This window comes from Choristoneura fumiferana, chromosome Z (assembly GCF_025370935.1).
Source record: "Choristoneura fumiferana chromosome Z, NRCan_CFum_1, whole genome shotgun sequence".
Lineage (NCBI taxonomy): Eukaryota > Metazoa > Arthropoda > Insecta > Lepidoptera > Tortricidae > Choristoneura > Choristoneura fumiferana.
Window position 1 is genome coordinate 5508876 of NC_133472.1, and position 14827 is coordinate 5523702.

Here is a 14827-nt window from a genome sequence, read left to right on the forward strand (position 1 = left end):
AGGATTATAAGGTAAATGTACCTTATTACGGTATTAAGGCGTTTCCTACTTTGACTGCGGATTTTTAAAAAAAATACGAAGATTCTAGATTGTAGTAACTATTTTATTTAGGGATGATGTCTTTTAAGATGGATGTGGATATTATTTTACTTCGTAGCTTTTAATTTATAGAAATAAACGTTAATTCGCTAAACCCTTCGTTTGTTCCCTTATTCCGTGATAAAATTTGGCTCTGGACTTAATTCCGGGAGTCGTTGTACGTAATTCCGTGCTATCTTTAAAGTTCACATTGTTCAAGCATCTATTCAAGATAGTTGACTTAAAATACTTTTTTTAAATGATGATTATAATCACGTAATAAAAAAAATTGTATTGCGTGAATGGAGGAATTGGAATTGGAGGGGGAAATTTATTATACTCTACTTAGGTAATCTTAATTAAATGACAAAATGAAAAACATTGCTTAGTTAAATTTATTGATTCAACTTAATAATTTGAATATATCAAATAATAAAATAACTTTTAGAACAAAAACAAAATTAGAATTTTGTTTGATAAATCATATTAAGTATGATAGTCACTGTCCCATCATTTACATCTTAACGACTTTTGAAGTATTTCGGCGTATATATTGGATGAAGCCATTTTTTACCTGAAAAAGGTAAACATTATTTATTATATTATTATATTATATTATATATGTATTATACCCATGCAAAATTTCAGCTTTCAAGTACTAATGATCACTGAGCTAAACGTGGACGGACGGACAAACGGACATGGTGGATAAGGGTTCTAGCTGCCTAAGGAAGCCTAAAACAGAATGGACCCCTCCCCATAGTTTATTTTATTTTTTCATAATACCGGAATAAGGGACATTGGTACAAAAAGTCGTGTACATAATTACGGGGGTCCAAAAAAAATGGTTATAATAAATAAAAAAACAAGATTTTTTTTAATAGATTGGAAGATAATATAACAATTATACTCATAAAATCGAAATAAATAACCTTTGTGCTCTGATTTTATAAAAAACAAATTAATTATCGATGCCATACTCCATTATTCGTACGTATGACTTAACGAGTATACATTTCGTTCTCAATTATAACACTCAAATTTAAAAAAAACCATGTACCGTAATTACGTCACAATAATCTGCTGTCCTTACTTAACTTATTCACATCAAACATATAATAAATTTAATCCTAGATAGAAACAAAAGATTTAAAAAACATTTCGGACTGACTTCCCTTATTCCGTGATACTCACGCAATTAGGTACATCGCGTCAGATTGGGTACATAATACGGAGCGAGTATTTTACTTTAAATATGCTTTCAGTTAACTTGAAAAGGTGATAAATACGTCTATTAATAACTATAAAACAACAGTGATACAAATTTTGTATAAATAAACTTACCAGTATCACAGCAAATCCTTACGAAGTTCCGCTGCCACGTTACGCTCACTGACAACACGCCCGTACCGAACTACTGCGGGGTTGCGACGGACGCGTTTGAAAGTGCCTCACGGCTTTAAAAGATATTACATAAATTCAAAAATTCGTGTTCGGGGTGTTTAAGCTATAGTAATGAAGTATTGCATTAAGTTATGATTTTAGTGATTGTTTCCTTATTTTACGACAAAAACCAAAATATCACGGCATAATGTACTATCCCGGAATAGTGTACCTTTACCTTACCCGTACCCCTTAGTGAAAGTTTTCGGTTACGAAATACGTCTCGATCGCGTTCGCGTTAAAATCTAAATTTGTATGCAAACACGAACAGCGCCTCTAGCGGAACGTTTGCGATGTTCGTGTTTCCATACAAATTGAAATTTTGATGAGAACGCGATCGAGACCGTGGACATGTGGCGGCTACGTATCGACGATCGAACGCTCGATTTACGTCTTCGAATAGTAAACGAATATTTTGTGAAAACGCCACACTAGAGGCACTGCACCTGCGCCCGCGCCCCGCAGCAGGCGTGCGCCCGCAAAGTGCACCCGAGCCAGCTAGCGTATTATAGCGTACTCGTAGACTCGAAAATGGAACATCATTAGAATAGAGAACTTCAAAAAGTTTAAATTCGTACTTAGGCGAGGAATGTGTTTTTAAGAACCAATAGAAACGCTTCCATTACCTAGCCTCGCTCCGCTCAGCCGTTTCCACCAGAGCGGTGCTGTGCGAGGATAGGGAAATGAACAGTTTCTGTTGGTTCATGAAAACCATAATCCTCGCACATCTCTAGTGGAAACACAGCCTCAGCTTTCAACCATCTCGATATGGCAAAAACACACCGATACTCTCGGTTTTCCCTCGAGCATTATCTATCCTTTTCAGCTTTTTCTAACCATATTCCAGGTACAAGTCAACACGCGATACATACCAGGGTAAATTGGAGGAGCAGCTCCCATTCATGGCTATACGATTGCCCCTAAAATTGGTGAACAGTAGACCAGATGCCCTCAAAGCTTTGGAAGACAATGCGAATGTCCTGACGACTCCTTTTGACATACACACGACGTTGTTGGATGTGCTCGGAGCTGATGAGTCGAGGAACAGGTTTACTGTAAAAGGATCTGATCTTCCCAGAGGCATGAGTTTGCTGAAGCCCGTGAGTTTTTGTGGCACTCTTACATACTTAAATACAGATTGACATACAAATGAATCTCATGAGCTTACTCAATGACGATGGTTTTTTGGAATCTTTTTGTATTTTTTATTTCAATTCCAAATTTTTACTACAAAAAAATCTTAATTTGATTGCTTAGTAACGATATCTCTTGTCCGGGTGAGCGGTTAGTTCCAATGGAGTGCCGAAAAAGTTTCTCGATGAGGGCTACGGCATAGATGTCGCTAACGTCACTGCTTAAGTGGCTAAATAAGAAACAAACAAGCTGAGATATGAGGTGCATAGGGGAAATTCGTGTCGGTACCGTTGACCATCAGTGGTGTAGCGGTATAGAACGCGGTACGGAATACCGAGGACCTGGGTTCGATTCCCAGTGATGGTCTTATTTTTCTGGTTTTTCTGTGCATCTATATTTCAGTTTGTATTTTCAATTTACTCAATGACGGTCTACCACTGTAGGTTTCCTTCGGCACTTCCTGCAATGTACATTGACATTGTGGAATCAACTTCCATCAGTAGTGTTTCCAGACAACTATGACATCGGGGCTTTCTAGAACAGGGTTTATACTTTCTTTAAAGGCCGGCAACAGACCAGTGCCTGTCCTTGAGTTGTAAGCACTGATGGACGGTGATGATCATTTCCCATCAGATGACTCGCATCTCGTTTGCCTCGCTTTCATATTCAAAAAAACAAAAAAAGATCGGCCTTTGAATACCGTGTGACGGGGCTGCCCGCGGCCCTGTGCACATAAGGGCCACCGCTGGGATTCGAACCTGGCTGGGAGGTTGATCAGTAGCTTGGGAATTCTCGATGATAAACTTAGTTGGATAGCTCATAATACACAAACACAAACATCAAATCAAATCGAAATTAACTTCCTTGACAGGAGCGTTACATAGGACTGTTGGTTATTTCCGCAGAATATTCGAATGTCCATTATAATTCATTGGTAAAACCTCACCTGGAGTATCTGGTTGAAGTGTGGGGATGTGCTGCCAAAACAAACTTGCTATGACTTGAAAGATCTCAAAATAAACTAATCAAGGCCTTGTTTAAATACAATCATCTCATGAATACTAAAATATACTAAAACACTATACGAAAAGACTAAACTTTACAACATAAAAACAAATACTTACTAAAAAAAATACATACACAAATTGCTTTCATACAAAAAGAACCTACAAACAACACTTGAGAGTTATAGATAAAAAACTGCAACTTATATTCGTGGCTTATATTTTATCTAGCTTTTATTTTCATATACCGCACAGTAGTTTACATAAATGAAACAGCATTTTATTTGGCTTACTTATCATCTTATTATTTATTAAGAACAACTTAAGTATAGGTATCAATTTATTTTCAGTATTTATATGCTTTTTACATCAAGTAAATTACAAACTATGTGACTGTTTGTTGTCTTAATAAATTAAAAATAATAATAACCAGCACTAGTAGGGGCCAAATTATTTCCTAAATAAATTAGGTTCTGGTGCTTCGCCGGCCGCTACCGCGGCACACTCGCTTCGCTCGCTCGGCTCGCGCGTTGTGGTCGCAATTGTACCTAACGCTCCTCCTCGCTCCGCTCGTCGTCGTACGTACCTAATTTACCGGTGCCAAATTGTCAATAAAAACTTTTTGCTATCAGAATGAGTATCATCTACGCACGCTCTAATTAATTTGCTGTGCAGTCAGTATTTTTGATGTGATTGTAGTATTTTTGTATATTGTAGATTGATGTATATTTTCGCATTATCCGCAGTACTACTTTTGCTAAATATTTAGTTTATTTGTATTTAAAATAATTTAATTCATGTACAAAAGTATATAAATGATTGAATAAATTGATAGGCAATTATTTATTTGATGCGCAATTAATAATTTCTCGTAAACTAATAAAGCATAGGACTGGATATGGTAAGAGGTACATTCTACCCGAGGGAGCACGACTATTAATAACAATGAACTGCCTGTTAAATTAAAAAGTGTAATAATACATTAGGCATGTTAAAAGTTAAACTTAGAGATTGTATTAGTGTTAAGGTAAATTGATGTTACGATTAGCTGGAAAATCTTATTAAAGATATTATTTGTCTAATTTTAAACTAGTAATTGTAAGTGAACATTGTTCTTTATGAGTAATAAAGTGTATAAACGTAAAGGCTAGTTCCATGTTTGTACAGATACCCCCGCAGCGTTCGTGCGGCGAGGCGGGCGTGGTGCCGTATTGGTGCGCCTGCGCCTCGTGGCGCGTCGTGCCGGCTCACGCGCCGCAGTACACGCGCGCGGCGCACGCGCTGCTTCAGTACATAAACAACGTCACTAGCACCAAGAGGTAACCGCTTGTTAGATCAATTTACCAGAAACGTTATGAAAAATGATGAAAAAAAAATTAAAAAGTACACCATACACATACAATTATTACTACAAAGACAACGAATGTATAAATACTAGCGACCCGCCCCGGCTTTGCACGGGCAAAGTAAAAAAAAAAAGGCCAAGTGCGAGTCGGACTCTCGCACGAAGGGTTCCGTACCTATACAACATTAGACATTAGCATAAAACGGCAAAAAACACGTTTGCTGTATGGGAGCCCACCTTAAATATTTATTTTATTTTAATTTGATTATTTATTTTTAGAGTACATTTATACAAATAAATAGGTAACTGTTGCCGTTATTATTATCGAGCAAGAAAAATCACGTTTTTTGTATTGGAGCCCCATTTATTTTGTTTTGTTTTTGGTATTTGTTCTTATAGCGGCAATAGAAATACATTATCTGTGAAAGTTTTAACTATCTAGCTATCATGATTCATGAGATACTGCTTAGTGTCATACAGACAGACGGACAGTGGACTCTTAGTAATAGGGTCCCGTTTTTATTACCCCTTGGGCACAGAACTCTAAAAAGGTCTCTAATCAAGGGCACTTCACGTTCACACACATTATACAGCTCAATTTCTAAAAAACTACACCCGACACGCTAGAAGCCGGGGCGCGTCAACGTAGAGTAAGTAAATGCATTTTTCATCTCTCCTGTTCGGAAAGTTTAATTTTCATGAGAAGATAGCCGGGTGGAAAATTGCGTTTTCATCTTTAGGGTGGAAAGTAATATTTTTGTTATTTTTCGATTAGCCTTGGAGTCGAATATAATTGAGTCAATGACACTTTTTTTTCACGTTTCGGCATGGCCATCTAGATGCACGTCGTGACCAAGGAGCTTATACCTACAGCGTGTGTTTTGATACTACCTCAAACTGTAACCAGACGAAGATTTAAGTGCTGAATCGATATCAAAACAAATTGTTTATTTAGAATTAACTACCAGAGCGAAATTAATTTTTGAAATATTTTCGACCAGCAATGTAATGCGTACAATAATTTGATACGAGAGAGAAGCGTTCTGTGACAGCTGTCACGTCAACAAGTGCGACGTTTTGAACAAAAACAAAGTAGTATCACGTAGTGATACATTGCGTGCTAGTTAATTTTGTAAGGAAAATAAAATGCCCATTTTTTTTACTATATCATAATAAAACGTGATTATTACGGCCTTCACTAACTACCCTTAAAGTTTGAGGTAGTATCAAAAATACACGCTGTATACAAAACTGCAGCAGTTTTACTTTTGTTAAAAAAATCTTAAAAAAATAACGTTTTTCAATAAAAAGACTTATCGAGATTGTTTACCCGTTTACTAATGCTAAAACAACGAAGGTTGCCTGGAAGAGATTGCTCTGAAGCGATAAGGCCGCCTATTGCTTACCTCGGAAAATCTCTGTGTATAGGTATACTTGTGTTTTCTGTACTGCTTCTTACTATGTGTTGGTGTGCAATAAAGAGTTATTGTATTGTATATTATTAGTAAAATCTACATTCGCATTTTTTGCCAAATGCTATTTTCCTACTATAGTGTTTTACTTTGAATAAAATGTTGAATTTGCCGACCCCAGTGTTTTAATTGGCACGCTTTGCAGATCGCTGTGCCGCGTGCGCAAACTGACTTATATCGAGTGGGTGATGCAAAAAATATCCAGCTCAGAGCGTCAATCCAGCGACTACTACCAGGCTAAGGTAAGAGTGAATTCCTTTTAAGCACTAGGTATAGCTTGGATCCCAATGGAAACCAGCAAACCAGCGTTATGCCCCAATTTATTCTTTCTCTTGGTCCAGTCCTCGGACTCGTTCTAGTCCTATTAGTACCTAATTAGTAATTACTACTCTTAGCTCTTAGCCTTCATCATCATCATCATATCAGCCGTAGGACGTCTACTGTTGGACATAGGCCTCCCCCATAGACCTCCAGTTGCTTCGGTTGGAGGCGGCCTGCTTTAATCAAGTCGTCCGTCCATATCGTTCGTGGCCGTCCTTTGCTGCCTACGAGGGTCAAACTGAAAGTTCTTAGAAAATCAAAAACTGAGCAAGCTAGCAAGTTATTAGTTTTATCATAATATCTTTTCAAAATAGTGTCCATTCACATCAATACACCGCTCCATCCGATGGAACTACTGAGAAAATCACTTAGCCCACTCGTCCTTAGGGGTCTCTTCGACGGCCTTTGGAAACGCACCCACTGCTTCCTCGGTGTTCATAAAAAGTTTTCCTTGAAGTTTTTCTTTTATTTTCGGGAATAAATATAAATCGCAAGGTGCGAGGTCGGGCTATACGGCGGGTGATCCAGTAATTCCACGTCTGACGTCACTAAATAGTTGATCGTTCGCCTGGCGGTGTGCGACGAGGCGCTGTCGTGGTGAAGAAGGATCCTACTTCGAGGTCGTTTCTCTCGAACTTTTTCCAATACAAGTGGCAAGCAATTGTTAGTGTACCACTCTGCAGTAACTGTTTTTTGATCCTCTAAAACGATTGTCGCATAGTGACCTGTCCTTCCGAAGAACGAGGCCACCATCTTTTTTCCCACGCTTCGACCTCTCTTCACTTTAGTTGGCAACTCCTCGAAAGGAAACACCCATTGAGCAGACTGTCTCTTGGTTTCTGGATAACAGTAAACCCAGCTTTCGTCACCCGTAAGTATGTCGAAAACATCATTTGAGTCACCTCCGTTAAATCTTTGAATCATTTCATGGCACCAATCAACCCGAAAGAGTTTTTGGGCCTTGGTCAAATTATGAGGTATCCACCTCGCACAAAGCTTCCTGACCGCTAAATTTTCATGGATAATTTTATGCACTTGACTTATACCGATGCCTTAGCTTGTCCGAATCTGCTGATACGTCACTCTTTTGTCAGTCTCTATCTTACGCCGCACAACACTGATGTTATTTTCAGTCGTCGCCGTAGAAAGCCGTCCCTCACGCAGATCATCGGCGAGATTAGTGCGACCACGTTTAAACTGATTAAACCAGTTGTAAAGGGTCGCACGAGATGGGGCTTCATCATGAAAGGCCAATCAAAGTCTATCATAGCTTTCTTGTTGAGTTAAATTACATCGAAAAAAATCATTGCACGAAAGTTTTCTCGCGTTAAATTCATGTTGACGTGGCACTGACACAGACAATTTTCAATTTGCCGCCAAATTGTAAAACAAATGACAAATGAATGAAATGCATACTCAATAATATTGGCAGAGTTCCATTTTCAAAATTTAAACTTACTTTTTTATTATATTGTTTACAAGTGGCCAGTTCTAAAAACTTTCAGTGTCGCCCTCGTAGTACTGCTACTCTAGTCTGCTAGCTAGTGTTTAATAGATAGGTAATCTTTACTCTTGTAAGAAAGTATAGTATACCTTACTATACGTTCTTACGATTTTTTTTGTCTAATATTATATGAATGTGATTGTAACTATATGTTAGTCTGTCTGTTATATTCTCACGTTTAAATCATTGAACCAATACTGGATGAGGACATAGGAAATAACCGAACTCTGCGGATGTAGTCCCGGGTTGCAATTTTATTAACTTAAACGATTACTTCTACTACTACCTCAACCACTACTACTAGTATAACTACTTCTACTACTATTACTATGCACTACTATTATTATTATTGCTTTTAGATTGTAACGAGTCCAGGGTACGCAGTATACGAGGGAGCCATGAGATATTTGAAGGAAGAAGACCGCTATTTAATATCTGTGAACGATATTTCTAGAATAACTGAGTAAGAATAAATTTGCCATGCATGTAGTCCAATGTTGAACTCTCCCACTTCCAGCGATGGACGTCCACTTATGACATTAACCCACTGCTGCTCAAAATATACTGACAAACCTACGAATAAAAAACAAACATTACATGCGATATGTGATCCCTTAAGCTTAATTCACTTTAGCACCATAATTTTCATCACACTTGCTCGTAAACAGTGTCGTAACATGCAGGCTACCTTGGTTGCAACCCCCCAAATAAAACCCTCGACCTTAATGTGCGTGTCATGAAACCCGTGGTCGGTAAATGAGTCACTGCCCGTACTAATTTTGTTGTCATGAAGCCCAAGGTCGGTAAATGAGTGTGATACTGCATGGCGTGCTGCTGCTCCGTGCGCGCGCTCCTGCAGCAGCACACGCTGCACATGCACATGCTGTGGAGGAGGAGGGCGGCGGGGAGCTAGCACTGCCAAGAGCGCAGTCAGCGGTATCAGCAATTTTTGAAAAAATATTAGTTTTTCTTTTACAAATATACAATTTTACTTGCAAATGTGATGAAAAACATTGTATGTCGCACGGGCGGTAGTAGAATTACGAACATCGACTCATTAAAGCCCTCAGTCTTCGACTTCGGGCTTCTAATAGACTCTCGTCCGTAATTCCTTATTTACCGCCCTTAAGACGCAATGTACTATTGTGCACTTTCGAAACACACACGACGGCATTTTACATTGATTTGTTCAACTGTCACATTGACTGTCACGGACTACTCGCACCGTGGCTTGTTTGAGGTAAACTGATTGCGACTTTAGCGACACAAGACAATGGGGGCTATCGCGTATGAATTCGCCACTAGAGGCGCTAGTGTAGCGTGAGGTCTCCGAAATGTCAAATCTCATAGTTTTTGGGTGAGCTACGCTGGTTTATTTAAAATTAAAATAATTTTGTGAATATTTTGCAATATCTGAAATTAATTATGGCAAATATGCGTTCCGGGGCAATGAATGTCTGTGTTTTGAGACAGTTTTGTCTTTCGGAAACCTTTGTCCTCCCTTTTTTCCGAACAAAACGGGGACTATGCAACACTGTGGCATGCTCGATATTTTTATGGTACGGTTTTAAGGTATATTAAATATGATTTTAACCTAAACTATGGTTTCATGCCCGTAATAACAGACTTTGAAAGCCATACTTAAAAACCTCACGCAACAGTGCGCCATCTAGTGAGACAAAAAACGATAGCCCTCATTGGGTCGTTTATGAATCTTCAACTAGGGGGCGGTAGTAACATATCTACTCCCTGTTTATATGTAATATCATTAACCAGCGTGGAAATTATGCGTCATAAAAATGATGCATGAGAAATCACTGTACGGCGGACTACCGTCGTAGGTCATATCGTCATTATGCTCCAACATTAAAGCAGCGTTTCCACCAGAGATGTGCGAGGATGTGTTGCGAGGAATATGTTTTTCATTAACCAATAGAAACGCTTCATTTACCCATCCTCGCATAGCACATCTCTGGTGGAAACAGCTCAACGGTACAAAACAAAAGAAGGATGTGTGCGAGCAATGTGTTACGAGGATGTGTTGCGAGGGATGTACTGTGCTCCCGCCTCCCCCACCCCGCTCGCTTATTTGAACACACCCTCGCTACGCATCCTCGCACCGCTCAGCTTCCTCGCCCATCTCTGGTGGAAACAGTCACACCGTTGCACATCCTCGCTTCACATTCTCATCAGCTCATCTACCTCGCACATCTGTGATGGTGGAAACGCTGCTTACGCTCTGTCTGTCTGGCTGTCCTCCGTCCGTCCGTCCGTCCTGCTGTAAATTTAATGTGTTTTTTTGTTTTATGTAGTTACTAGCTTTTACCCGCGGCTTTGCACGCGTAAACTATTCGGTGTGGTAGCTGCAATTGAAATTTTCGGGATTTTACAAAATTCCCCTTTAAATATCCAAAATTTATATCGTGGTCTTCATTGAGGTTGTGTTGTGAATAACTGTACAAAATTCAAGACTCTAAACCCAGTGCTGAAGTTTCAAATTTTTTCCCTATGATTCAAATGCAAAATTCGAATTCAAATCATTTATTCAGTAAATAGGCCGCAATGGGCACTTTTACACGTCATTTTTTATACTACCAGCGCTTTCGGAAAGACCATCATTGCCAAGAAGAATGCGCCGCAAGAAACTTGGCAGAAAGTCATTTTTTCAAAATAAAATAATTACAAATAAAATACTTAAAAACTACAGTATACAATTAAAGAAAAAAAAACAAAATAATAATAATAATACAGGGATGTATGGGATCCCTTAGTTACAAAACTATATCGTGGGAATATCGGGATAAAAAGTAGCGTACTTATGTTATTCTAGACATACGGCTACCTAAACTCCAATTCAATAGAATCTGACAATCCTGTAGACACTTCCAGCCTACTAATATAAACACCGGGCTGCCTAAGGCTTTGTGATGTGACTATTATTCTTTTTTGATTCCTTTTAGATGGTAATTGCAACAACAGGGACATATATAATCAAGTGTGCCCACGATAGGGTGTCTTAAATATGTAGAAAATTGACAGATTCTATTGAATTGTACTTTACATCCAAATTTCATGCCTCTAAGCCTAGCGGTTGTTATTTCGACATTTTATTCCTAGGTATCCCGTGGTAATATCGGGTCAAAAAGTCGTCTATGTGTTTTTCTAGACATCCAGCTTCCTACATACCAAATTTCATGACTCTAAGCTCAGCGGTTAATATTTCAAGATTTTATCCCTAGGTATCCCGTGGGAATATCGAGTCAAAAAGTTCCTTACGTGTTATTCCAGACGTAAAAATAGATTATGTGTTATTCCAGAGGTCCAGCTACCTACATAGCAAATTTCATGCGTCTAAGCCTAGCGGTTGTTATTTCGACATTTATTCCTAGGTATCCCGTGGTAATATCGGGTCAAAAAGTCGTCTATGTGTTTTCTAGACATCCAGCTTCCTACATACCAAATTTCATGACTCTAAGCTCAGCGGTTAATATTTCAAGATTTTATCCCTATCCGTGGAAATATCGGGGTAAAAAATAGATTATGTGTTATTCCAGAGGTCCAGCTACCTACATACCAAATTTCATGACTCTAAGCCCAGCGGTTATTATTTCAAGATTTTATCCCTATCCCGGGGGAATATCGGGATAAAAAGTAGCCTATGTGTTATTCCAGAAGTCCAGCTACCTACATACTAAATTTCATGGCTCTAAGCCCTGCGGTTGTTATTTCAAGATTTTATCCCTAGGTATCCCGTGGGAATATCGGGTCAAAAAGTCACCTATCTGTTATTCCAAACGTCCAACTACCTACATACCAAATTTCATGACTCTAAGCCCAGAGGTTTTTATTTCGAGATGTTATCCCTATCCCGTGGGAATACCGGGATAAAAAGTATCCTATGTTTCAATCCAGGTTATAAACTAACTTCATTCAAATCCGTCCAACCGTTTCAGCGTGAAGAAGTAACAAACATACTCACTCACTCACTCACATACTCACTCACTCACAAACTTTCACATTTATAATATTAGTAGGATGCACGGATATATATTATGTAAAGTATGCCGACAAAATGGTACAATAAAAAATTGTAAAATTTTTTTTTTAGCGTACCTCCCATAGTCGTAGTGGGGGTGTTTTTTTTTTCATCCACCCCTATAGTGTGGGATATCGTTGGATAGGTCTTTTAAAACCATTAGGGGTTTGCTAAAACGATTTTTTAATTCAGTGATTTGTTTGAGAAATATTCAACTTTAAAGTGCAAATTTTCATTAAAATCGAGCGCCCCCCCTCTTAAATCTAAACCGGTGGGTGGAAAAATTAAAAAAAAACAGGATGGTAGTAAATATATCAAACTTTCAAGGAAAACTGTAGCGGCTAAGTTTGCTTGAGAATTATTAGTAGTTTATGAGTAAATAGCAGCCTAAGGTATAGAATATACCTAAACGTGGAAGATTCCGTATAAAATACGAAATCCTTAGAAATATATTACTCATTTTTTCCTAATGGCTACGGAACCCTATTTTGGGCGTGTCCGACTCGCTCTTGGGCGGTTTTGGTTTTCGTTTCTCGATCTAAGTCTTTATTACAAATTATCACGCTATAGCGGCGTCCATTTTAAACACAGTTTAAGGGTCTAACGCTAGCTAACGCGGTTTGCACGAAGCGGGTGGACGCCAGTACCCTTAGTGTAAGTTTTCGGTTACAAAATACGTTCGCGTGAATGGAAACACGAACAGCGCCTCTAGCGGAACGTTTGCGATGTTCGTGTTTCCATACAAATTGAGATTTTAACGCGAACGTGATCGAGACGTATTTTGTAACCGAAAAGTTACACTAAGGGTAGTGGAACAATAGCATGAGCAGCGCTAACTGCGCGCGTCGCGTGCGATGGATTTTGCCTGCACCCGCGCCCGCGGGCATGCGCCCGCGCAGTGCACCCGCGCCAGCCAGCTAGCGTAGCCCCTAAAAGTGTACCGAGGCAATGGACAATATATTTTACAGGTATGGCCACGAACCTGACTGCGTTTGGGTGGTTGCTCCTCACTTAGGAAACTTTTGTTATTGTAAATAAGAGTTCAGATGGAAGGGTCAGTGACCTATGCGTTGCCGTACCATCCGTCAAAGCCTGAATATTTAAATCGTTAATTGTATGGTAAAATAACAGTTTTACCTTTTTTCTGGGGTCCTAGTGAAAAAGGGATCAATTCTGCAGAAGTTGAACAGCTGATTTCGACTTAAACCACTTTACACATAAAATGGAAAATAGCTGTGTAATTTCTGCAGACTTAACCCCTTTTTCGCTAGGGTCCCAGTATTTTGGGGTGATTCTGCCGCTCCCCCTCGATTGGAATGTCAGTCCTAACTTTGTTTCAAATATTCCACTTAAGTAGTTAATGAATGATTTTATGTTATGATATATCTACTTAGGTGTTAAAATATATAATTTGTTGTTAAGTAACCAATTGTTGTTATAATTAAATGATAATTCAAACAATGGTTTTTCATTTTACTTTTTAATGCCTAATCAATTCATCCACTGGAATGAAAGTGTATAATATATTTAGTCGGAAAATGAGGAAGATTACGCGTATGTGTGTGCTCTTAAATAATAAATAGGTAATGATAATAATTTATGTTATAAAAATCATCCATAAAATTGTTACTATTGAGGCTTAAAATATGTAAGTTATTATTATAATTGTAAGAGAACATGTCAAGTTAAAATTAAAAATCAAAAATTCTTTCTTTCTCCGTTAATTTTCTTTTCCTTTTTTCTTTTTAAATATAGTGTAATACCATATAGTAAAAGAGAACAAGTATGCACACTCCGTCTCTTTAGGATGTCTACTTTACGAAAGTTAACTTAAAATTGTCTTATGTCTCTGTAACTCAGCAGCACTCGAACGAGGCGAAAAAAGTTGCAGTCGGCGTCTGGCCTTAAAGTCTACATTGATGATGTCAAAGAATGTGATAAATGTATAATTCATAATAGCAATCAAAAATTCAATTAATCTATACTAGGTACATAAAATTTTATAATCGCCAAATTGGCCACGTTTATAAAAAGTTGGCCACACTGGCCATCAATAATATTATTATAAAGTTATCGTATTTTTACAGTTACTTAATACATTAATAATTTCGAAGGAAATACTTTCCGATGAAAAGTTGCGTTTTATTTGTGTAAACTCGACGTGTCAGAACCAGAACTTTTGTTAAGCCCAACAACACTGCATCCAGTCATTTTTGTCGGAGCTCTGTTCACTGACAAGTACCGTTCCGAAATGTCATGAGAGGCGAGCGAAACAGTTATATTAAACGAGTATACCCAGCGGGTTCATACCTTTGACAGAGGGGAAATGCGCTTCAAGGCTGATCCATTCTATATAAATACTCAGTCTTCTGTGCTAAATTTTAAAAGTCTAGTAATTATACCTAATTATAGTTCATAGGATTCCGTTGGCTGACTACACTTTGAGTTACATTATTGTAGTTTTAGTACGGAACCCTAATTTTTTCTAGT

The 14827-nt window shown here is 38.3% G+C and overlaps 1 protein-coding gene across 1 annotated transcript in view; it reads left to right on the top strand.

The window, feature by feature from the left end:
* The window catches only part of LOC141440688 (uncharacterized), a gene marked incomplete in the record, with an annotated part of 18491 nt that extends 4515 nt beyond the window's left edge, over window positions 1–13976 (top strand). The window contains 5 exon segments of the mRNA XM_074105221.1: window positions 2369–2621; window positions 4827–4978; window positions 6622–6718; window positions 8661–8764; window positions 13306–13976. Of these exon segments, the coding sequence (XP_073961322.1) occupies window positions 2369–2621; window positions 4827–4978; window positions 6622–6718; window positions 8661–8764; window positions 13306–13375 (676 nt within the window).
* Between the last annotated feature and the right edge of the window lie 851 nt (window positions 13977–14827).